The sequence below is a fragment of the Stegodyphus dumicola genome, chromosome 8, assembly GCF_044657685.1.
Source record: "Stegodyphus dumicola isolate Sdum_Otavi_A_Nest chromosome 8, ASM4465768v1".
NCBI classification, from domain to species: domain Eukaryota; kingdom Metazoa; phylum Arthropoda; class Arachnida; order Araneae; family Eresidae; genus Stegodyphus; species Stegodyphus dumicola.
Window position 1 is genome coordinate 104681883 of NC_140775.1, and position 26397 is coordinate 104708279.

The 26397-nt window shown below is 32.2% G+C and overlaps 1 protein-coding gene across 1 annotated transcript in view; it reads right to left on the bottom strand.

Annotated features, from left to right (window-relative positions):
• Positions 1-26397, bottom strand: part of LOC118190223 (uncharacterized) — a 75181-nt gene that overhangs the window by 33129 nt on the left and 15655 nt on the right. The window contains exons 5-11 of the mRNA XM_035360899.2: positions 23912-24207; positions 22631-22724; positions 20399-20550; positions 14005-14100; positions 7395-7496; positions 4482-4605; positions 2568-2677 (exon numbers count right to left, since the gene is read on the bottom strand). Coding sequence (XP_035216790.2) covers positions 2568-2677; positions 4482-4605; positions 7395-7496; positions 14005-14100; positions 20399-20550; positions 22631-22724; positions 23912-24207 — 974 coding nt within the window. The remainder of the gene's footprint in view (positions 1-2567; positions 2678-4481; positions 4606-7394; positions 7497-14004; positions 14101-20398; positions 20551-22630; positions 22725-23911; positions 24208-26397) is intronic.

The window sequence follows — 26397 nt, forward strand, 5'->3', positions numbered from 1 at the left end:
CGCTTTCGGAACGCACGAATTTTGTGCTTTAGCTCATGACATGATCTGCTAGGGAGTAACATTATAATTTAGCGAATTTTGCACGCATATATGGAACTTTATATTTAACTAAAGTTTCATACCTTTACATGGAACTTTAAGTGGAATGAATATTTCATTATTTAGAAATTTGGTTCGATAGAAGCTATATGAAGTTCAATAGAAACTATGTAAGTTATATTTTATTAATTACAGAATTTATCCCATTTACTACGCAAAAGTTCTTTTCATAAAATTACATGCTTACTTTGAGAATTTTTTTAATATGTTGCATATTGCGTCTAGAATTAATATTTAAGGAAATATGCCATCAGAGACCTTTATCGAGCACGCTTCATTATAAGTAATCAAATTAAAATAACTTTCCCTTTTATTCAAATCTTGTGGCGAAACTCTCCACCGAATTGGTTGCATGGGCGTTTTCGAAACAAAGTGCGATACTCTCTGTTTTCAAGATTGCCTGTTTTCAAAAGAGTAATCTGTGAAAAACATTTTTAGAAGAACTGGCTACTTATGTAAAGAACAGACATACGTGTATTCAAATATTTTCACCTGAAATCGACACCAGAATGTAACTAAGAATTTTCAGAAGATTCGGTTAGTTCCTCAGCCAACGGATGTTATTTTAGTACCTGTCTGCAAATTAAATGAATTGAAAACGAAGAGCGTATTAATTTCAATCTTCCCTACATTAATTTTATAGAGTTTTGTTACTATTAGGCTTTGAAGTTCATATGGGCGAAAAAAATTGATGTCCAAGAATTAAAAATAATTATGCAGAAATAAAAGAAAGAAAACGCAAATTAGTCATCTATAATATTACTTTAATTATCAAAAAGTAAAAAACACAGAAAAAAAGAGAAGTCGAATATGTCGAAACATATTGATAATGGATACATTTTTATAGTTTTAAACAGAAATTTACAAGTCAGATTTTATCCTTAAGCTTCCATTTCTACTTACCCGTTTTTTCTTGAAAATATTTATATTTCATTGCTTTATTTCTAAAATACCACTTAGTGGAAATGATGGAATTATGTTTTTTGGCAGGTGATATGCTTTCTAGTACAGTGTTCTCAAGTTTAATTTACCGCATATAGAGTTTAGAAGTTTCTTCCGTAGAAAGATTTTACAACTGTGTTTGTGTGCAATGCTGTATCTACGAACCGATGTTTTTAGATGTAGAATATTTTTCCAATATATATGAATTGAATTTCGGACTGGAAACTATATATCATTATTTATGTGAACATATAAATGTATCTTTTCATTCTGAATTTCAAGTGACCACTATTTTTCTTTGCAAAACGTTTTTGTTGTATGTGAATTCTGTTCGTGTTATCAGTGAAAGAGTAAAGAGAAAGATAACTTGGAAGAAAATACATCGCTAGGAAAGAAAATTAATTGAATGTTCAAAGGAAATGCAAGTCAGCAGTATGATTGTGAATAAAAATATAATAAAACATGAAATATAGCGAACAAAATTTCGTATCTGGTAAAAAATTTTCAATTTTAGAAAGCAAAGCCTGAACAGAAGATAGTGAAACAGAACTTGTAAATATAACACGAGTCATTGGGATAAAACGCTCATTAAGTGAAAATGTAAACATGGGGAAAACAGATAAAAGAGAAGCAACTTTAGAGTTAGTCGCATGCACTATACGAAATATATTACGTAGGTGTGCACAATTTCTGTTTTTGAAATAAAATTATTAGTGGTAATCAATTATATAATGGTATAGAGAAATCTTTCCTAGAAAATATAGTTTAAAGGGGATCCCCTCGGAGACCTACAAATCTCAACTTGCAAGAGACCACGAAATTACTTAAACTGGCCCTGCAATTACTTAAACCGGCCAGGTATCAGTATATTATGTACTATGAGTATAAATAAATTACATAATTTACAAAGATTATTCTTATGGTATTATTTTAAATTAGCTTAATTATTAAATAGCTTATTATTAATATAAAATGAAATCAATACAGTTTAAAGTTTTATTCACAGAAAATAAATCTTCCACAACAATATAAACTTACTTTTAAGCAACTAATGCTAACATATTTAACAAAATTAGCCTAACTATAAAATGGCCTCGTATATCAGATAACTCTACATTCTTGAAGATCAAAAAAGATCTAAAATGTAAGAGGATCGGATTGGACTATTTAATTTTTATAAAGCGTATGAGCGCCGTATACCTAAGCCTGACAACAGTTTTAAAGAGCAGAGATACATAGAAGATTTTTGAATCTGATATTTCGGAGGAGTGTTGTGGTTACGTAATATAACTGAAAAACCTTCGAGTAAAATTAAACAAATACTCATGTTTACATTAAATGAAGAAATTTAGGGGTAAATGGTTAAATATTATCGCAAACCTTAACATCCCTACTCTTCATATAAGACGAGTTTGATTTTCAAAAGAGCATAGAAAATGCATCGTCTTAGGCTTAGATCTATTAGAATATTTCTGATATCTTTTGATTATAATTCAAAAGTAATGAATAAATAAAGATTTACTTACAGTAAGCTCACTGATTCTGATGACACAGACTCCAGAAACATTGACTAACTTCATATACAGAAGTTCTAATACTTCCTCATAAGAGTGGCCCCCTTTCACAATAGCAGGACCTAAAGACATCATATACTTCTTCATAAAAAATTCTTTTACAGTATTCGTAAACTGCTTTCCTAAACAGCCTTATCTGATTTATATATATTTATATTGAGAGAAAATTTCACATAAATGTTGTTGTTAGTACTTATGTTCACTTGTCTGACAGTAAGATCAGCCCAAGCCCACGAAATTCCTCGTGGCAAGGAGCGCAAAATATGCCTGCCGTTGGCAACAGCTTTGAGGACCTAACAGGTAACAGGTGACAATTCCGCTTCCAATTTTGATGGAGAGTACCCCGGAGGAACGAGTCTGAGGGTCTCCCACTAAACCTTTGGCACGTCAGTCAGCGACGCTAACCACTACCGGTTGGGAGGTTCACATAAATGTTCACATGTTTATATAAAATGTTAAAATTAATTTCAAATTTCAATAGTTACGTTTCATACTACTATGTTCCTTTATTTAATATCTTAATTTTGATGTACTCCCTAATTGCATCCCAATATTAATTAAAACGTGTATTAAAATTTAAAACATTATTCAGTACTTTTACTATAAATATTCCCATTTTGAAAGATTAAGTATAAAAAATATGTATTTTTAATTGATCAGTTTTTTCCTTTCCATTTTTCCAAATATGGTTTAGGTATGGTTTCGTGCCAAATGTACAGTCATCAAATAATGTTTGAACTAAAATATGAGCTCGAAATTCGTAATACATGTATTTTTTTCGCTAACTTCACGTCTACGTCTTTATTAATATTTTATTTTGAAATGAAGTATACTTATTGATTAATCAAATTTAACAGAAGATCTAATGGTGAAAAAAATCAAATAACTTTAACTCAGTAGACTATTTAATAGTAACAATCAAATTTCGATAATAATAAGAAGCAAATATTTTACATAATTGTAAAAAGTATATAAAAACTTGACTACAAATGAAATATTTCCACATCTAAGTGATATATTTTAGTACAAATTCTTCTCTTGTTCAAGGCAAGAAATTATGTTTCTCTAAGTGAAAATTAATTAAGTCTTTTCTTGCTTTTTAAAGTTTTAAAAGTAAACAGTTACATATTTTCTTCTATGATACACTTGGTAAAGCATTCTTATGTTATTTACACCTAAATTTCGTTTTCATCTTTCAATCTCAATCAAGTTCATTAGAACTTTCATAGCAACTGCATTTTATAATTTATTGTATTCTATAATATTGTATAATATAATTTATTGTATTCTATAGCAAGCTTGTTTTCTTCTCACATCTAAAGTTAATAAATATTAAGTTATTTTTAAGTTATTTGTGAAGTTTTATTTCTAATTATTGTTAAAACATTTCTTCGCTAAATTCAAGTACAGGTTATCTCATTTCAATGATAATTAGTAACGAAAACATATCACTATTTCTTTTAGTAAAAATTCAATTTTTTTGCTTGATTTCAAAGCTATTAATAATAATGCGCAATATAACCTTTTATTTATTACTTGAAGGTTAGTGCAAGGTCCTCATTTTGAAACTATTTCAAAATTACCGTTACACATATAATATAATTAAAAATCTTAATTGCTGTTTACTAGGAAAATTTGCCTCTGAGTGATAGATAAAATTACAGTTTTATATGATGAATAGAATTATTACTCATTACAATGTCAGCTGCGTTTAATTGGCCAAAGAACAACCATTTGGCATGACAATGACAAGGTTAGTTTGGTATCATCAAATTTAATTAAAATCATTAAGTTAAAATGAAATAAATTATACATTGGAGAATATCTTAAATTATAGAAAACTAATGCATTCATTGAATGAATTACCTTCAATTTTAAGAGCAAAACCTTTCTTGTGATCTTTCTTGTAACAAGATGCTACATCGAATGCTTCCCAATTTTTTGGCTGAGATCGGAAATTGTTGATAGACAAATAGGTCAAGGATGAGAGCTGAAATATAATACAAAAACTAATTATTTCTTAAGGAAGTATTCATTATGCCAATGGAGGTAAACCATTTTGCAATTAAACTTCAATAATACTCATACCATCAGAATCAATAAGTACTAATATTAAATTTACAGAATATTAAATTAATTGAAGTTAGACATTTTTAATATAAAGTCTTTATAATTTGAAGCAATAATCACCCATTTTGACATCTTTTATATATATATCCTTAATTGGATCAGACAGGGAAAGAATTGTTGCGTATGATTCCTTCGTATTCAACTCGTTTAAAATCTTGCGCTCTACTTTGAAACTATCATTTTTTAAATTGGTTTCAATACAAACAAATGATAGATGGCATAAATATATTCATAATTTTATGCTAAAAACGTAAAATCTGAAAGGTTTCAGATTTTAAATTTCGTCCAAAGGGGCGTTTTTTAAACATTTTGTGTGTTACCTTTATTTATTAAATATCATGTTCCTTGCACTTAAACCAAAAAATTCAGTTCAAGAGCAATATCGCAAAATAATTTTAAACTGAGCATATCTTTAGAATTTCTGATACACAGTCTCACGCGCTGGAGATAAATTTTTTTTTCTGTACATCGTTGCCATTGCTCGCTTTGAAATCCTTGAGTTTGTTAATCAAAAATTCGTTAAAGGTTTTCAAAATATGAAATCAATAATGAAACAAATTCCAAATTTCAGGTTTGGGCTTCCAGATGCCCATATTCGCAGTAGGATCACGTCATTCAAAATTGGATGGCTCTAGATACCGTTGTTTTATCACAATGCTAGAAACATATATACATTTATGCATATTCTTCGTTATTTAATTTATTTAAATATAATACAAGATGATAACATTTGGCGGCAACACTTTGAAAAGTGAAACGGACATTCAGAGTGATTCGACGCAAAATCGCAAAACGAAAACAATAGTCCCTCAGGAACAAAGCCCCTTTGGACTAATAATATCAATTTTACAAATTGAGCTACTACTGCATGATTCAGCAACAAGTGTTAGCCAGCAAAAGATTAAATATTACAAAAGGAGTACTTATATACTTAGCGTTCGAAATTGCTAATTCCGTTCGAAGACGGCGTCTTTTCTACTTGCAGTTTTATGAAGGTTTTATGAAGGATAATCAGAATTATTATTACATACAGATTTAAGATGGCTAAGTAGAAATAATGTCCTGAGGTTTTATTTCGTGATCTATAAACTAACATAAAATCTCGAAGAACAAGATAATAAATGTAGAAATTTAAGTGATTAAACTTTTTTCAGTGATTCAGCGTTTCTTGCAGATTTGACATTGAAACTGAAGAGTTTAGAATTGCAAGTAAATAACAAGATAATAACTGAAATGACCTTTGGCTTTAATACACACAAAACAAAATTTATTATACTATCAGGAAATCTTCAAAAAATTTAAAACGCCTTCGAAATATGTCCGATTATCCATAGAAACATCAAAATTGCAAATATAACTTTGAAAAATATGTTACAAAAAGTTGGTTGAAGACACTGATATTAGAATTCATTACTTTGAAAACCTTATTGTGCAATATCTGCTTTTCTTTTAAAAAGTATTTAAATTTAAACCATATTGCTGTAAACAGTTTTGACACATTTAATACTGAAAACAAGAAAAATGGAATTATAAATCTAAAAACTAATCTAATCTTACAATCCGAAGAATTAGAGGAAGAGCTTTGGAAAAACGTCAGTAGAAAAAAGTATCTAATATCACCAAATGTACAGAGTACATCTACTTTTTGGGGGGATCTACATACTTATGTGAACGAGGTCCAAACTTCTAACAGACTTAGAGCGAATTATTGTTGTGTCTGAAAAGAGCTGCAAAGTCTTAAGAAGGTTTCAAAACAGACCTTTTTAACTAAATCAAATCTGGAGCATAAATGCACGTCTGGTGTTTGACAACTTAGCCAACCAATTGTGGGGATGTAATTTAAAAATAATAGTAAATTCAAAATTTAAACTTAAGTCTAGTAGTCAAAGACTACACAATTTATTTAACGCGAAGTGGTTCAAAAACTACTCGCCGGCGTAACAATTTCAATGCTGGCCACTATAACGCAACGCAGAAGAATTACAATCTTACCAGAACTAGAGAAACTTAGTAGTGTGGCCTCTAAAAGCAGAAACACGCTCTATCTTACAATCCAGAAACTTCAGCTTAAATACTTTCAAGTAAATTTATATTCTGGTAGGGAACCGGAAAGGAAAAGTGACGGTAAAGATCTAAGTAAAATAACTGGTTATGTAAAATAAGAATAACTCTACAACTTCACGAAGATTAAATATGGTTCCTCCTTATTGAATCAAAAACTGAAGATTCATCATCACCTTTGCCTGAATGTACATCAAATTATGAACACTTAATTGGGGACACACAAATTTCCCATAACTGATAAAATAAAATTTAATCTGTATTTTATAAGGTTATTTTTCAATTAATAAACATTATTTATAAAACATGTTGATTTTATACACCCTTTCCCAATGCCACTTATTGGTACAAAAGATCCAAGTTCCGGTGAGTTAATTGTTAAGATTTTAATATGTAAATCTCGACACATCTTAAAAAAAGTTGATCATGCTATATGCACAGAAGTTAACCATATATAGCATTCCTGCAACTTTATCCTAGAACAACAGTGGGCGATTCACCATGTTAATGTGGAGCTTACAAATACTATTAATAAAAAGAAAAAATATTTAAAACTACCAAGCATTGTTTAATTCTCTTTTCACTCACCTGGTAAACACTTACATCCGCTGTCATCTCATAGGTATAAATAACAGCATTCGCTATGATGATTTCAGACTCTTCAACTGCTTCTTTTTCTTTTGGAATATTCTGTAAGTTAAGCATATATAAAGTATATTAATTACCATATTACGCTTATCGTCAATCGCTAATTTACATTTTTCTCCCAGATACACAGAAACAAGATATTTTAACTGGATTAACATCTATTGTGAAGCGGTAAGGGAAGAATTTTCGCGAATTTAAGGGGAATTTTTAAGATTTCACGAACAAGAACTTTTACTCAAATGTCGAATAAATCCATGTACTTTAAATTTTTTCCCATTATCTTATAATTTCTATTAAGATTGTTTTTGTAATTAAATAATTTTATGTTATTTTCTTCGGAATTTTCTTAAAATACAAAGTAAATCTATTTCAGAATCAATCTACAAAAGTGAACTTTGAAAAATTTTAAATTTTGCTAGATTTCTAAAATACGAGGAAAGATTGTTTCCCGAAGTATACTCATGATCAATGAAATTAGAGCAGATCGAAGAAACTGTGATACAACGCCGAAATTAGGCAAATGGATAAGACGCATGTTGGTACTCAATGGATCTAAATTTGATGCGAATGCGCATTCTAACTCACCAGGTTGTTCTCGGTGCCTTACCAGTTGCCGAGTAGTTAAAGCCTCTAAATTCGACCTGGATTGCGTTCAAACGCTGGCGAATGAGCTGTCTGCAGTGTTGGTGTTTGTGGGTTTCCCCATGTATAACGTAAATACAAGCCAATTTCCCTTAAAGAGTAGTCAACGAAGCTATCCCTTTTCTTAGGCAGATATCTCTCTTGCCTCGAACAACCTAACCCAGGGTTTCTTAAACTGTGGATCGCGAATCCCAAGCGGTTAGCGGGGCCTGCAGCAGGGGGTCGCCAAAAGTTTTAGCATTTTTTATATTTCTTTAACTTTTATAATAATTTTACAATTACCAAATATTTTTACACAATGTATCTGAAAATCGATAAAGATAAGACAATAAAGACAAAGAAAAAACGAAAACGTTTCGACGCATTCCTTTTAAATTATAAATGTTCATTTTCCTTGTTTTGCACGTGACGCTGTCATTTCGTCTGTTACTTATTTCAAATTTTCACATTGTTTTATGTCTTAAAATTAGAAATTTAAAGTTAATGACCTAAACCTAAGTACCAGTGAAAACACTGACAGTTTCCTTCACGCGTGTGTCAGATTTACGCAATACTTATGGGGTCCCACAAAATTTTTGAAAATATCATGGGATCCTGGGATCGCGAAAAAAATCTTAGTGATAAAAAGGGGTCACGAATGAAAACAGTTTAAGAGACCCTGATCTAACCTAACACAGTAGTTCTGGAATCGTGATCTGTCGGAATCTTGCTGATTCCGTATGAAAGCAAAAAAGATTATCAGTTCTTGCAAATATGCATATGGAAGAAGAATTGTGTCGCTTATACACCAGAAAATATGACTTATGCAGTTGATAGACTTCCAAGCAGATCTTTTCAACGGAATGAAAATCGCGGGCTGTTAATGCGCGCCGTATAAATCCGCCATATGGATTATTCGAACAAATACCATTATACTGTGTTGGCAACAATAGACATGACAAGGGATGTATATGGAAGACCGATTCAAGAGGTCCAAGGCAAACTGCCTGTAAATAAATCGAAAAATCGTTCACTAAGCACATGCAGACCCTACGCATTATACGGACAGCTGCAGCGGCTCAAAGGCGAATGGAAAACGATTGCGATTCAAGAAGCGAACAAATGATCCCTTCACACTTACGTACTCTTCCTTTAACATCGGAATATAAAGTGGCTCCGCTTCCAATGGTACCAAACTGGAGCAGCATTAATGCCATGAAATGGCGATCCATTAGCGAGGAATGATCAGCAAAGAATCATACTTCGTTTTGGGTGAATTAGTACTCAGATGTGAAGGTTCTCTACCCGGCGTCACTATAGAGGAATGTAAGAAGGAAGGGCTATTCCGACTACAGGGGAGGAAAATCGCTCTTTTTTGAGCACAGAATCGTTTCCTTATTGAAATAAAGCGCTTTTTTTACGATTCACTGCTCACTAAAATAATCTTGATGAATAATTTCGGAAATGAGCAATCAATCAATAGCGGTGATTAAGGGAGGATGAAGGAGCATTGAATCAAGAGCGAGGATGAAGCGAATGGAAGAAACGTGGGATCGAGAGATAGACTCAGTGGAATCTCTGGATTAATTTCTTTCAACTGTAGCGTTGAAGATTCCCTAAAACCTTCTTTCTATACAAAACTAGCAATAATTTTCCGAAATAAAAGTCTGTTAAAGAAGTTAATAAACTATAAAAATTTTAAATTACTTTGAACATGGGAAAAGTGTTATCCATTTCTTTCCTTAAATAGGAATCAAATTTCCTGGCACGTTTCCAACAAGATCTCTTAAAGCAGCTACCGCTCTGTTTCGTCGAATCTTTGTTCTTTCGCCCAGGTTTAATTCGGAAGCGAATCGCCCATTTCTATTTCCTACCTCTATGAGCGATACAGTCCTATCTTCGCTGTCTAGCAGCACATAAAGCACCCACTACCTCTCAGAGCTGACGAATAATTTCGATGCCAAAATATGTAGTATATTATTTTAATTGAAAGTTGGTTTTTTCATTATTGTTTCGCAGCCGATACACATACTTCTTTCCCCAAGATGTTAGTATAATACCTCGAAATTATATCTGCTAATATTATTCTGTTAGCTTAAATGGTGTCCGCCGATAACATCGCGGCAAAAACATCGCGGACGAAAATGTCGCGGAGAAAACAACGCAAGGCGAAAACATCGTGCTACAAAATATCGTGGGAGAAAACATCGCAAAGAGAAAACATCGCAGTCCTAAAACATCGTGGTACAAAACATCGTCGTCGAAAATAAAGCGGTTCAAAAACTTCGCAGTTTAAAAACATCGTCGTCAAAAATATCGTAGTAAAAAATAAAGTATCTACAAATCATCGCATGACGATAACATCGCAGACATGCTTTTTCCATACATGCTTTAATAACTGTAAATGAATATTCCCATAAAGATTTGTGAGCGCAAAATGTAAAGAAGGATAATTTTTACTTTCACATTTTTTATTAACTAATAATTTTTTTCTGAAAAAGTAAGAAGGAAACTTAAGCATAGAAAATTAAATGCAACTTATAGATTATACTTTTCATGAAAAATTACCAGTAAAATCTTTATAAAAAATGATTTATTAATGGCCTTTGTTAGTTAACTATATCGGTTTAAAATTCTATTAATTGCTATAAGTTGCATTAATTTGCTATGCTTAAGTTTCCTTCTTACTTTTTCAGAAAAAATTTATTAATTAATAAAAAAATGTGAAAGTAAAAATTATACTTCTTTCCATTTTGCGCTCACAAATCATCATGGGAATATCCATTTACAATTATTAACGCATGTTTGCGAAAAGCATGTATGAAAAAAGCATGTCTGCGATGTTATCGTCATGCGATGATTTGTAGATACTTTATTTTTTACCACGATATTTTCGACGACGATGTTTTTAAATTGCGAAGTTTTTGAACCGCTTTATTTTCGACGACGATGTTTTGTACCACGATGTTTTAGGACTGCGATGTTTTCTCTTTGCGATGTTTTCTCCCACGATGTTTTGTAGCACGACGTTTTCGCCTTGCGTTGTTTTTTCCGCGACGTTTCCGTCCGCGATGTTTTTGCTGCGATGTTTTCGGCTGTAACCAGCTTAAATCTAAGATTGTAAAATTTTCGAAAATTTACCCAGCCACCGCCTTGCAGATTTTGCCTTTATATTATTCTTTTCTTAAATATTAAAAATTAACAAAGCAAAAATAAATTAAATTTAAGAATGCTACAATTTTTATAAACGTATCTACCTATTTCGTTTATCAGTGTTTAGTTATTTTTAATAATAAATACTAATTAAATAAAAATAAGTAAATTTAAAATAAATTTAGATATAAACAACAGACAAATCTTTTCCAAATGCAGGCATATTAATCTTCTGTTATTGTTTCAAAATCGTGCGTAAATTCAAACCGTCATTTCTCAGTTATGATACAGACACTTAAACAAAATTTTACCCTAAACTTACTATGGATTATATTTTCTTCATTTAAAAATTTCTATATGTATTTTTAAGGCTGAATTACAGTGAAAGTAACGTCACAAAAATACTCTTGTTTGAAATTCCCAAAATTCATGTTTTGAGCACCTAATGCTATTCAAACAGATTACTTTCCAATCGTTAATTCCTCTATTAATGGAATGTAAGGAACTTAATTTGCATTATTGTTTCGGAAGATGAAGAGAATCTATGAAAATATAATTTCATTTTTTCACAAATTTCCAAACTTTCTCTGCTTAGATCGATGCTTTTATCAAAAAAATATTTAAATTCAGCAAAATAACAGAAACACAGTAAAAAAATAGTTTGTTATTAGTTCATAACATTAATTAAAATAACAAGCAATTCATTTCTAATATTGTAATTTTACTGTTTTTATAAATGCTGTATGCTATCCCAGTTTACTAAAAAAAACATGAATATTAATTTTTTATTATAAATATTATCTTTAATTATGAAAAGATATCTAGAGGGTCTTCTAAAATTCTGATATTATTTCACTGTGGTTTTATAGGTTCCAAAGGGAATATACCACTCGGGATTTAGTGGTTAATTTAGTATAATCATCAAACTCTTGCATAAATTCAGAATAAAATATACTCATGTCCATAAATTAAGGATAATGCAAAATCAGGCAAAGGAAGAGTTAGAAGCAAAACAAATTTGACTTATTTGTAAAGCTTATTTATTAAACAAAAGGTAAAGAGCAGAAAAAGATGCTATATGTTTGATATTATTAAAAAAAATTAGCGATTTTTTCTCCCTGGAGCAAATTACAAAAAAAAAAAAAAAAAAAAAAAAAAAAAAACTATTTACAAAAAAAACAATATTACATGGTTGGTATGATTGTTAATACATTGTATGTCTTTCAGACGATGCAATACAGTCCGTACAACGCCTAGACATGCTGAGTATAAAATTATCGATCTGATCTTGGGGTATATTACACCACTCAAAAAGCAAAACTCACCACTCAAAAGTTCCGGTAGACATGTAGGAGGAGGATGACGGGCTGCAACTCGTCGGCCAAGCATGTCCCACGCGTGCTCTACTGGATTCAAGTCCGGTGAGAATGCTGGCCAGTCCATACGGGTGATATCCTCCGATTGAAGGCATTCGTTTACGATGCTTGCACGGTGAGGACGGGCGTTGTCATCCATAAACACAAATTGTGCGCCCATGGCACCCCGAAACAAGCGTACATGTTGTTCCAGAATGACGTCCCCATAGATTTGGCTTGTCATTGTTCCAATTTGAACATGCAGGTCAATTCTGGAACCCAGAATAATTCTACCCCAAACGAGCACTCCTGCACCATCGTAACGGTGTCGTTCAATGATGTTTTCTTGGTGGTAACGGGTACCTGGAGCTCTTCATATGAAAGTCGGGCGAGAATCAGACTGCAAGCTAAACCTGGACTCGTCGAAAAACATCACACAAGCCCACTGTTGCGGTGTCCACAATGCATGTTCTTTACTTCAGGCTAACCGCAGGCGACAGTGAGTTGCAGTAAGTGTAACGCATCTGACAGGTTTACGAGCATATAGACCAATCTGCCCTAAGCGTCTGTACACGGTCTGCCTTGAAATTGTCGTACCAGTGGCTGAAGACAGCTGACGAGACAGGTCTGAGGCTGTGCTCCGCCTTTTTCTTTTGGCAGTAACTGCCAAATACCGGTCCTCATTCGGCGTTGTAACTCTGGGCGACCTGTGCTGTAACGTCTACTCACATTACCATCATCTTGGAATCTTTGCCAGAGCCTGGAGATGACACTCTGGGCAATTCCAAGTTCGTCTGATACTTCAAGTTGGGTACGCCCACATTCCACACGGCCGATAATTCTACCACGTAAAAAATCATCCAAATGCGTCCTTTGTGTCATAACTATTCGGTTATTGCATTGAAATGCTGATAAAGCGCCTGCGAACAATTTTACTTCTTTGCTTGTATTCCTTATATCTCACTCTCTTACACTCTCGTCATTGTGACGTACCATCGGTGTCATCTGGTTACTTCCTGAAATTTGCATATGATTCTTGAAGATGTGTGTAGTGATTTTACAGGTGATATATTTATTTTAGAGTTCGATTTCCGCGTGACTCCGAATTATTCTTAATTTATGGACATGAGTGTATATGCCGAATTTCGCAGCAGTTTGCGTACTAATAATTATTATAAAAGAAAAGTAATTTGTTTAGAACTGTCATCAAATGAAAAGATTTGGTGTACTTGAACGCAAGAAAGCATCTATTACCCTTCTTCAGGAGCTATTTTCCGCGTATGCATTTGTTATTCTGCATTAATACGCAAAGATGTAGTTGTGTAAATTCTTTTTTTTTTTTTTTTTTTTTTTTTTTTACTTAGTAAATTATCTGGCAGAATACCGGTTTCAGATAATGAAAGAAAATTCATTACATTTACCTTTATGAAATAGAATTCTTCAACAATCTTCGCATCCGTTTCCTCATCCATCCTTGAGGATGACCATACAAAATAATCGATACCTTGGACACTTCTCTGCACATATTACAAAACAAAAATTGTTTATTATATATTTACATAAATTCGTTATGAAGCAAATAATATTTGATAACTGCAGAAGTATAAAATACAGCCAAAAGCAGCTACAAATTATTAACCATCTAATTTTCGTTATCATTTAGAACATTTTGTTATGTCACACTTACAAACAAATACTCTTAATTCAAACATAGTCTTCAGATGCTAACAGTACCATTTATTCCGCCTAAATTCAAATTAAAGATACATATTCGGCTTTCTTTCGTATGATTATCGATGCAGCGAAGTGTTTCGATATAATGATCCTTAAGAAATTTCCAATATATTTTCCGTAAGCCTAATGCACTATTTCTTGAATATAATGACCCAGTAGTTGACCCACAATAACCAGAATTGTGTTATTGTGACATTTTGAATGCATCAATTAGATAAAATTTGAACCTTAGCTTAAGAAATGGATGATTGATCTTGTCTTCAATTCACAACAAGCAAATTTAAATGCGATTAACCAAAGTGGCTTTAATTCGAGCAGAAAATAGAAGAAGACGAAACAAAAGTGACAGTCTTAATTATAAAAGGGAAAAAATCTTTCTATTCTTCTAAAAAGAATAAAAGCTATGCTGCTGTTTAGAGGAGTTGAACTTTCCTTTGTTCTAAGTTAAATGCAAAAATAACGGGTAAAGAGTGATGTATTTAAAAAATGTGTTGTAAACTTTTTATTGGTTGAGTGGAAATGTTCATGCTCAGTTTTTAGACGGCAGAAATATGACAGTAAGGATAGTACTGTTGCTTATTTTATGGTCACATGGCATCCCGATGGATAAGTAGAAACAAAATGTGCCATTTTAGAAGCAGACTTCTTTTAGTTGTAACATCTAACTTGGGTTAGTTCTAACTCAGAAAACAAATAGATACAGAAATAAGATAACTTGAAATTTATTCTGCCTCATAACTGTTGAAAATTAAATTAAATTTGCAGAGCACAATTTTATTACTTACGTGGATTTGGCTTAAACACAAAATTGTTTGAACTTGCTAGAAATTCAAACAATTTATCTAATTCTACCGGAAGCTATGAGCTTGCCTAGGTGCCGCGACAGTAAATCAGACTTACAACATTTCAAGCCAGATCTCTTCTTGCACTGTATTAAATTCAAGATCAACGTCGAAGTCGCCAGCACAGAGCGAAACTTCACACGACAAAGCAGCCGTTGCGTGCAGGCCAAAACTCTCACACTATGCGCAGTTTTTAACTTTATATCAAGTCTGCTTGCCGTTCAAATCTACATAAATTCTGGAATGAGCGAACCTTGCTGCAAAATGAGGCAGATAGGAAAGATAAAAATTAAGCAAAATTTAAGTGTAACTTAAACATAAATGCTACAAAGTGATTGTTTTGGTTTACTCGACTACTGCAAAAGACTAGAAGGTTATCTGCCTAACAGAAGGGATGTCTTTGTGAAGGACAATTTAAGCGCCATTAAGTGAAGCAAATTTCCGGTTGATAGGAAAGCTACATTCGTGTTATGTTGTGTCTTTCGGAAACGCGAACATTACATTTATTATATACGTCTGGAATGTGTATTTTTTCTTAGTACAGAAAAAACCTTAGTTTGGATCATTTCGAAATGGTGAACCAAGAATCACTTTGAAATGATATAAAGAACAATACAGACATGTTTTAGAGGAAAATAATTCACAGAGTGCAATTAAGAAGATTTCTGAGAGACTTAAGATTGACAAATTCGTCTGCATTCCATAATTTATCGAAATCTGGATTTCCTTTCAAGCTCGATCCATGAGTACCGCATTGTTTGAACGAAAAAAATACATTCGGCTGTTTCTTATCAGCCATTTTCTGCTCGATGCCATGAGAAAGAGCTATTTGTAGATCAAGCGGTAAAAGAAAACGAAAAATGTGTACAAAATGTGCAAAGAAATAAGAGTTAAAATCAGGTACATGAAATTGAAGAACAAGATAAGAGCTGTCTTTTATTTAATGACGATATTTCTGCCTTTTTGGTAAGATAGCATGGAATTATCATTTCCTTCGAACTTCTGCCATTCAACAAAACAATCACAGCGAACAAGTTGTGTGAACGACTTAACAAAACTCAACATGGAAATAACCCAATGACATTTGGTGTTGGTCACGAATAACGGCATTATCAACCATCAAACAATATCAGGTCTTATGCTGCCCAAATGATACTGTAAAAATTGAAGAAATTAAACAATGAAAATCCTTCAGCAAGTGCATGTTTTTGAGAATTTCCTGTTTAAGGCTTTCATTTGTTTCAATCTCTCCAAAATACTATTTTGAATGGCAAGAAATTTTATTCTGCGAAAAGTGGGAAAAAATATTTGAAAGCGTTTAGATTTTATACCGCACCCAAAGGGGTGGTTTGTTTTCATTACACATAATCACACGTTTCAGGAGCATTTGGGCTAACGCTCCTTTGAGCTAAAAATATTTAAAAACAGCATATCTTTAGAATTTCCGATAGACAGTCTCTCGCGTTGAAGATTAAAATGTTTTATTCCGCACTGTGTTGCCACTGCTTGCTTTGAAATCGTAGAGTTTCTTAATCAAAAATTCGTTAAAGTTTTACAAAATATGAAACAGATAATTAAACAAATTCGAAATTAAAAGTTTGGGCTTCCAAGTGCTCATATTCGGACGGAGTACTACGTTATTCAAAACTTGTGGCTATAGGCACCCTTGTTCTTTCGCAGTGCGAGAAACATATATATCTACATTCATGGAGATTCTTCCTTATTTAATTTCTTTAAATATAATATAGGTCGATAAAATTTGGTGGCAACAACTTGAAAAGCGATTCAATGTTTTTGGTGATTCGACGCCGAATCCCGTTTCTAGACTAATAGGCCTTCTGGGTTAACGCCCCTTTTAGCTAAAAAAATAACATTTCAACTTTCTTTGCAGAACAAAATACGCAGTCTCTGCAAAGAAAGAATCTGCAAGTTTATAAATATTTGGAAGAAAATTCTAGGCAATGATGGTTTACTATATCACATATAAAAAAAACTGTTTTCTTTCAAATATGAAAGTTCGTGTTCTATTTTTACATCGAGCATAAAGTTTCTCTAGCATCCAATACATTGTAGAGTCCAGGTGGGTTAACTTCTGTCTGGATACTGGGGTAGCAGGAAACTACACAGAAGAAGGGTTCAAACCCTTTATTAACTCTTTAAAATTTACAATGCGTTAACTCAACGCTAATAAATTTCGCCTCTACTTGGGCGGTAACTGAAAGTCAGATAATTGAAAATTGAAAGTTGAAATGTTTAACAAGTGATAAATTAACCTACAGGGCTCAGTGAGATCCCGAACTTCAACCCCCTTCTACACTAGTGGCAGCAAGGGCAATGCAATTAAGCCACTTGAACCAGCAATAAGCAAACGTACCAACGGCAGTGACGGCAGCTAGAGCTCTCCCTTTTCCCTACCGAAACTTGGCTTTTAACTACTTCCTTCAACATAGAAAATTTCCATGCGTTCACACGCGCTACAACATTTAACTATTCTGGCACTGACAATTAGGGGAATGAAGGCTTATGGGAAAGTTTCAAATAAAACTTTAAAGTATTAGTTAAAATAAATATAAATCCCTGCAACATAATGTCGTCAAAAGAAAAAAATCAATCTCTTAATCTTGATAATTGTACTGCACATCCTCGAGATACAGGGGGAAATTTTAAGTTCTGCAAAAATTAAATTTCGTCTATCAAATATTTTTTAGTTTTACATTTTATGAATGAAACAGAGTTGATAATATTATGGAAATCGAGTGATGAATAAAATTTTCTTTCGGTTGGGAATTAAAATAGCATTTTGACATAAATATGCCAATTGCTGTCAACGTTCTAAAAGCTCTTGAGATGCAATTTTTATGTGGATGATTCACAATGGGTTTCACTACACAGAATTTATGAAGGAAAAATACGATCAAGAAGTTCCTGACAATGAGAAAACAACACAGATCATTTCATCGTTTGCTGATAAAGAATGTAAAATTTTGAAAGGTAAATAAGTTAATCGAATAACAGAAACAAAGCACCATAAACTTTCAGCTCTGTGAATTATATCGCAGAAAAAAAATAATCCATGTATAGCGGATGCACACAAATAAGATTTACTTGCATATTCGCTAAATCCTCGACAAATCGGTGAGAACTGAACGAAAAGAAAGCTATTCTTTCGCTAAAAATATAGAGGAAGAACAGCAGCATCCAGCAATAAGAAGCGTAACAAATGTAATTAATCGGTGTGTTGACATAATTTATTCGCTAAAAATACAAAGGCAGAAGAATAGCATCGCAACTGAAGTGTTTAGATAATTTCTCCAAAAAGAAGAAAATGCAAGTCAATACGAAAAATAAGTAAATACTTACGAAAAATAAGTAAATCAATTATCAGTATACCATTAAAAACAATTATTATTAGTATTAAAGATTTTATTAAAAAATACTGATATTTGCTTAAAGTTATAAGAAATTTATTGTAAATAATTAAAATTCTACACTTGTAAATTGCGACAATAATTTAATTCCTCGGTTTTTCATATTTTTAAAAGAATAGAATATTGTTAAATTACTTTTGACTAAATTTTAAGCAATATTTCATTCGACTACTATATGACAGAGTGTTTGGTTTCGTTATATGATAATTTATTGCAAATAACCAAAATTCTGAGCTTGTAAATTCCAATGATAATTTAATTCCCCAGGTGTTTCAAATTTTAAAAGAACCGCCTATTGATAAATATCCTTTTTGCCTACTTTCAAGTAATATTCTATACAACGATCATAGGATAAAATTTCTTTTTTCATTGGTGCCATGGAGAGTCGTTGTTAGGCAAAGTGACTGTGTTAGGCTTCCAACGTTTTGCTATTTATGTGATGTTCGTTCATTGCTAATAAAAAAATGTACAGAAAGTGTGAAAGGCAGTTATAGCAGAAGATGAAGTGTTGCATTCAAATTATATAGAGGAGATAATTACAAATTATTCATCATATTCTGAAGTCCTATAATTTCGAAATTATGCGTCGTATGTGTGTGACAATTTACTTTATTTAACTAACAAGCTCTTTTTATTTTGTATCTTTACTGTCCCTTCTTGGTCACGCAGGTCATTCCTTCCAGGAAATAATGTAGATTTTTATATGGCAAGCGTAGGTGTATAAATAAGAAATTAATTGAAATCGTAGAAGCGTCTGTGTGTATGTGTCTGAGTGAGCGAACGAGAAATACAGAGCTGCGCTTGGATGGATTGATCGTTAACCTGGCCGGAGTGGATTCCATAGAAGTCCTGCCCAAATGGTAAGCTGCAATTAAAATTTACTCTATGAGGTATATGTACTTCGAGAACTCTATGAGGATATATGATATATTAATATATCGCAGCTGTGATTATTTCCTCAAGGGACAGCAAATTTCATACTTCAGGAATATGAACTTACCTCATTAGCATGGGCAGATAAGTCGCTATTGGTCAACATGGGGAAAATGACTTAACATTATTTAAATAATCACTAATTTTTCCCGACCTTATGTGATTTTTTTCCTATTGGAAGTATCCTGAAAAAATAATTGTATTCCCTTGCGGCTAGCAACATTAGAGAAGCTTGAGAACTGCATTACAACTGCTTTAGTGATCATAAGTTAGGAAATGTTATAAACATGATCGGGATGAAAAACGAATACTGTTTGGGTATGTGTTGAGTAATAAAAGGAAAACGCGTTTAACATTTGTAGCCTAGTGACTAAATATGAGAGATTTTTGCTTCATTTCATTTAACACTAGTTTTTTTAAAAAATGTCCTTGTTTTAAAAAATACGATGTTACGAAACATGAGGCATCGTCTGTCATAAGCCTACGAATCAAAATTTAGTTAGATAAGATTTGAAACTATAGCTTTTGATTTAAATTTGATCTATAAAAATATTCTCTTTTGACTATTATCGGTGGTTTGTCGTCACTCAAATGAAGATTATTGTTTTGAAATTACATATTAAACACGGAATACTATCGCAACAAGGCATTTAGTTTTTTATTATTTTAACTATATTTTCAGAGTCAATCGAATATTACTAACTTTTTATCCAGAAAAAATAAACACTATGACGTAGGACCATTAATTCATTGAAAATACAGTTAACACGTTAATACCATTTTTTATAACTGGAAGCGTCTAATACATTTTATATGAAATTAATCAAATTTTATACCTCCACAAAGTAAGCTTGGAAATTTTAAATCTTAGAACTTACTTTTCCTACAAAGACAGCACTGTTTGAGGTTGAAGATGAATTCTGCACAAAAAATGCCTTTGGCAGCATAGTTATTTCATGTAAAGCCACATCGTCTTCAATAGCACCCATTGTGCAGACGGCTAAGCTGGCTATGATGGTGTATGCTACCCCTGTATATAGAACATTGTGAGTGAATTAAATACAGTAGTTTTGACAGTAGTACAGTAGGTATTTTTGACAAACTACATTTAAAAACTGTTATTAAATGAAGTAATTTTTTATGATTCGACGCAGTTGAAGACATTTAGTGCTTTGTCAAAAATGAAATTACTAAGTTCCTCAGGAGTAACTGAAACTTTTAATATGCTTTTATAATTAAAGTATTCTTAAGAACTGCAGTTCTAAAGTATTTAAAAGTAGTAGAGTTTATTTTTGCTATGTCCGCTCGTACTTGCAAATAAACTCTGCATTCAGTACTGAATAAGAGGAACGTTTATATCAAGACTCAAAGGAGATGAAAATTATTATGGAACATCGATATGATGAGATATTATTACTGGATTCTAAATTTGAATCTAATGTACGTATAAAGTAAGACTTAAATTAGTTGGAGCACACCGATATTTCTCAGTCTATAATTAAGATCCCAATTCTCGCCGGAGCCTCAAATAAGAGGATATCCAACATCTTAATTTTACCATTTAACTATTTGTCACCAATTTAATTAAATTTATTAATTTTCATTTATTTCATTGCATTCTATTTAAGTTTATTATTCGTTATTATTTATTTTATTGATTTAGCTTTTCACAGAGACCTTCCGTAGGCCATCAGGAAAGCTCTACGTTTTAGAGATTAAATCCTGGTGTACCAGGTAAGATGCAACTGAAAGAAAGTTAACTTATTTCTAATCAAAAAACCAAGTTTTCAGTACGAATACCTTGCTGCCATTTTCCAGATTTTATACCTAAGTCGTATTAATTTCCGTGTTTTTATTGCTTGCCATGCATAGATAAAGTCCTAAAGTCATATTTCTATAAAATAAATTGTTTGCTGCATGTTCAAAGTAATTTTGATAATGTAAATGCGTATTTCAGAATGTTAAATATTAAAGCCTGACACTGAATTTTCAATATTTTAATGTGGATGTCATTTTGTATCATTTTGTATATTTTAATGTGGATGTCATTTTATTAGATCTAAAAGATGACCTATATATCCAAATAAAGAAGATGTGACTATAGTAAAACAATGCTTTTTATTTCAGTGATGGTCTACTTTGATTCAACATCATCACCACCAATACCTGTTTTCGTAAGTACATATGTATCAAATCTAAAGTAGTTATGTGCCAGATAATATAAAATCATATAATTACATGTTAAAATGTACTGTAAAACATTTCGTCAATAGACAGTGCTAACCAGAAATTTAAAACTATACTTCAGCCAGTAAGCAAACACAGAAAATGCTAATTTTCACAGTTTTCAAGACACTAATTTCATCTTATATAAAATGAGTATAAAAATCTTTTCTTCAAGGAGTAAACAAAATTATTGTAAAACCTTTTAATGTTATGGTTTCATACGAAAATCGGGCGATATCTTTCACTCTCGAAAAGGAAGGACAAATAGGGGTCAGCCCTTTTTTCAGGTGAAAAGGAACCACCTTTTAAAAAGTCGCTCCATCCCGATTGGTGCCATTTTGTCACTAGAGGGCGAACGGATGTCATTTCTTACTCAAATACGGTTCTTTCGAATTTAAGAGCACAAAAGTCAAAAACAAAGCAAGCAATTTCACTCGCAACAAAACAATGGACTTTTGACTAAGTTTATGTACTGGAACTAATACCTAGTTCCTTTTATAAACATATTCAGCAATAGTCACAAAATAATATTCGTAAGCTAAACGTTCGTTACTCATCTTATTGTCATGTATTACAAAATAAAAAAGTCAAATCAAGTTATGAATAAACTTTCAGTTATAAAGGAAATCTGAGGATATGCTTAGAGTGAGAAACTACCAATTTTTAGAAAAGGTTTTATCACTCGACTCAGTTTTATAGTCAAGTTCTACTCCTACATGCCTTTTCATGCCTTCAGTTTCAGTAACTTAACCCAGTCATTCCATGTAAACAACAGGAGGATGTTCTTTTATGTAAATAAAACTAGAATTAATTAAAAGTAATACGATTTACTCTCGCTCTGATTATCTTTAATGTCAATTATATAAATTTTCTATCATACTTACTTCCGTATAAGTCAAATATTCTGGATGAAGTGGATAGCCCATCGTCATCATATTCGTCAATCCGAATTTGTTTCAATTCTGCATCGTACCATACCTAAACGCAATTAAAGCTTATTAGGCTGTACAAGAAAATAATATATGCACTGATATAAAGACATAAATTGTTTAAGTAAAGATTCAGTAAAGTATTCAAGAAATGCTTCTCTCGAGAAATTCCTGTCTGCTGGTTGATGGTTGATGTTCGAGCTGGTTGATGATCGTGTTTTCCCCATGTATAATAAAAATGCGAGCACTTTCCCTCAAAAAATCCTCTAGGAAGGCATCTCTTCCCTTAGGAAGATAGCCGTTGTGGTTTTTCCATATTCAAATAACCTAACTTATCCTTTCCAGTTTCATTTACTTGATTTATTTTAATGTACATTTCTTTATTTTTCGTATTTTGTATTTTTATTGGGATTTTTAATCAACTTATTTTCTGTCTGTTGTTAAGTCTCCTGTTTATTATTGTTATCATAACTGAAGCTTATTTTTAAAATTAAGACTTGAAGATAAAAGCATTGAAAACTTTCCAAATTATTATGTTTGTTTTGAGATTATGTAATTATTATGCTATAGGAAATCCCCTATTAAACACAAATTATTTCATCTGCTTTGATTTCTCTGATTGGCTTAGTAGCTCAGATCAAATTAGAAACCAAATTGCCCTGTGTAGACGAAATGCTGTCAGGCGCCATGTGTGAGAGAAAAATGTTACTGTATCGCTGAGGCATTTTGCCTCCTTGTGTGAACGGGCCTTAATCGTTAATAAAAGCTCCGAAATAAAACTCGGATTTTTAACGTTTTATGAAATTTAAATTCAGAAGATCATCTTATTCTTAACAGCTCGCCAAGCAAATAAAAAATATGTGAATCAGAAATCCTATTTCACTATTTGATAAAACAAATTACAGATATGTTGAATTTAAAATACATATAAAATATTATTTAACTATTTTGTAATAAAGTTTATCTTTTGAAATTCAGTTTAAGAATAACAGTTCTAAGAAAGATAAAAACAAGAATTCAAAATCAAAAGAAGGGAAGGTGGAAAAAACGAAATCAGGATTTGTAATTTAATTGCGTTTTTATAAAAGTAAAATTTCATATATTATTTCATTCAAATTCTAGCACCATTTTAGGCCATTTTTAATATTCAGTAATAAAATTATTATTACGAAAAATAAATCATATATTTAAATTAGAATAATAAGCTTCTAAATCATAAAACTAGTTTTTGCTTACTTTTTTATGTGTTGAGAAAACAGCGTTATTAGGATTTTCTTGCGGCTCCATCATGTCGAAGGAAAAACTGAAATAAGTAGGTAAAACTGGAAATGCCATTTTGCTTTTGATACCGCAATGTACACCGGCAGGCACTTGAAACACTGTCTGATCACTTATACCTGACCGGAAACGGTAGAAGTTGTAGACCTGATTGACGTCTTCTTCGCCTGCTTCATTTTTACATCTTACAGATATTGCAATAATAGTAGGCTTGCAAGCATGCCCTACACATGTCGGCAGTTCAATTTCTGGTTCTGGAAATAAATTAATTAATGAAGACTATTTCCTAAAGAAAAATCTTCAATTAAGTGCTTTTATCTGAGCTCATTATTTTAAAATAACTACGCTGCACTGAACTACAGTTTTTTAGGATGTAGGGTTTATATTTATTTTAACTAACATTTATTTTAAGTTTAAACTATCTTTCCTGTCAAGCCTTACTTTCCCCTGGAACTGCCAATGCCAGAGTATGTAAATTTTAGTAGAATGCGCAAGGATTCAAATTATCACCGGAAGTATTCTGAGTTAAATAGAATAGAAATGAGTTCGAGGTGTGCTGTTCTTACTTCACGAGCGCGGAGGTAGTTAGCCAGAAATTGAAGAACCCCGCGTTTCGGCCTGTGTGCTTGCCTCGGAGAATTGTTAATCGTTCAACGTGGTATTCAAAGTTTGCTGAATTAGCAGCGGTATTGTAAAATGCGGTGAGGTTAGTTACGTTTAGAGAGCCTCGTAGTTAGAGTCTTGTTATTATTTTCTTTTCAGGTTCTTATTTTTATTTTACCGCCGGGTCAGCGTAGTTTGTGAGCGTCAAGAGCACGCAATTGTAATTTCTTAAGTTGAATAAAAAGGGACTTAAACCCTTAGCAAGACTCTGTCTATTTTCCAGTTTCAACAGTCACCTCTTGGTTACATGCAGGTTGGAGGCGCGCAACTCTACAAGGGCAAAGTGAAATAATCCTCCTTAAATATTAGCATAAAGTGAAGTGATCAGATGTTTCCGTGATCTCTCCGAAACTAAGTAATTTTAGTAACTAAGAAGAAAGAACATATTCAAAAAAATAATGTAAGAGTTCTTACACTATCAATATTTTAGTCGGTCACGGATGCTTATCCGACAACTATTTAGCCGAAGAGACACTTAGCCGACAATGAAGCCGGTTACACATTTAGCAGACAGAACATTTAACAGACACGGACATTTAGCCAAGATGATATTTAAGCGACAGTTAGCCTAAACAGGAACATTTAGCCGATGCGTATACTTAGACGACAGCACGTTTAACGGGCAATACGTTTAGCTGACAATGAGTATATGTAGATAAGAAAACATGCCACAATATTTTAGCAAAATATATTAATATTTATCTGACAATAGGCTACACATTAAATTATACAACGAGAAGGTTCAGGAATAAGTATCACATTTTTGTTTTTGTTTAATGCTAAAGAGTCTATAGACTTTAAAACTCGACAATTTTGACAGCAATTAGTCATAGAAGCGAAATGATTTTAAATGGAAAGAAATGAGTTGAGTAAAGCGAAAACAAGCCTAATCTGTCAAATAGTAAGGAAACGTGGGGGAAAAACTAAGCTATTAAGAAATTTGAAAGCGTTGAAAAATCAATGTCGTTCACTAAACAAGAAAAATTTTCGTTGACGTGGAAAGGTTCAAATAATTCTAATTAACTAAGTCAAAATTATGATTCAGATCCCATTTCTAATTAGCTAATATAATTTTGTTTATTTCTCTTCTTTATACATACGATTCATATAATCTGGTAAGAAGTTTCAACGCCCTTTCAATTTGCAGATAAATGGCAAACATGACTAACCACATTAAGCTAAAATTACCCGCGAATTAAAATCAGGGATAATATCTTTAATAATCGAACAGCAAATTTATTGACAATTGCAAAAATAACCTAAAATTGACTTTGTGGAGAAACCAAAAGGTTTTGCAATAAGAGAGAGAGACGACAAGATTGTTAGGATTATTTACAGCTGACGGCTATTTGTAATATCAAGAGGAACATTTTGCAAAAGCTTCAGCACTGTTTGTAGCAAAACATCCTCTTCAATGCAAACTGATTCAAATGATTAGTTTCTTAGAAAGTAAGTATTCTGAAAAGCAAATTTTTGGAGCGGGATATATGTAATAGTAGAAAGAAGATATTCGTGAGTTAGTAGAGTAACATGATTTGCATGAAGAAGCAAACGAAGAGAAATAGATTTACAGTAAACAATTTCGGTTTTAGATCCAGAACTATGAGCAATATATGAAAAATTAGAAGTCGAATTGGCAACTAATGAAATGTAATGTTCCTAAGGCTTTGTATAAATAGGATTTTAGGTAATAAATTACAAAATGTCTTACTGAAATATGAGGTCAGCTCAACCCATGATGTAAATTTATCATATGAAATATGAGGCGTGTGGTATCAATG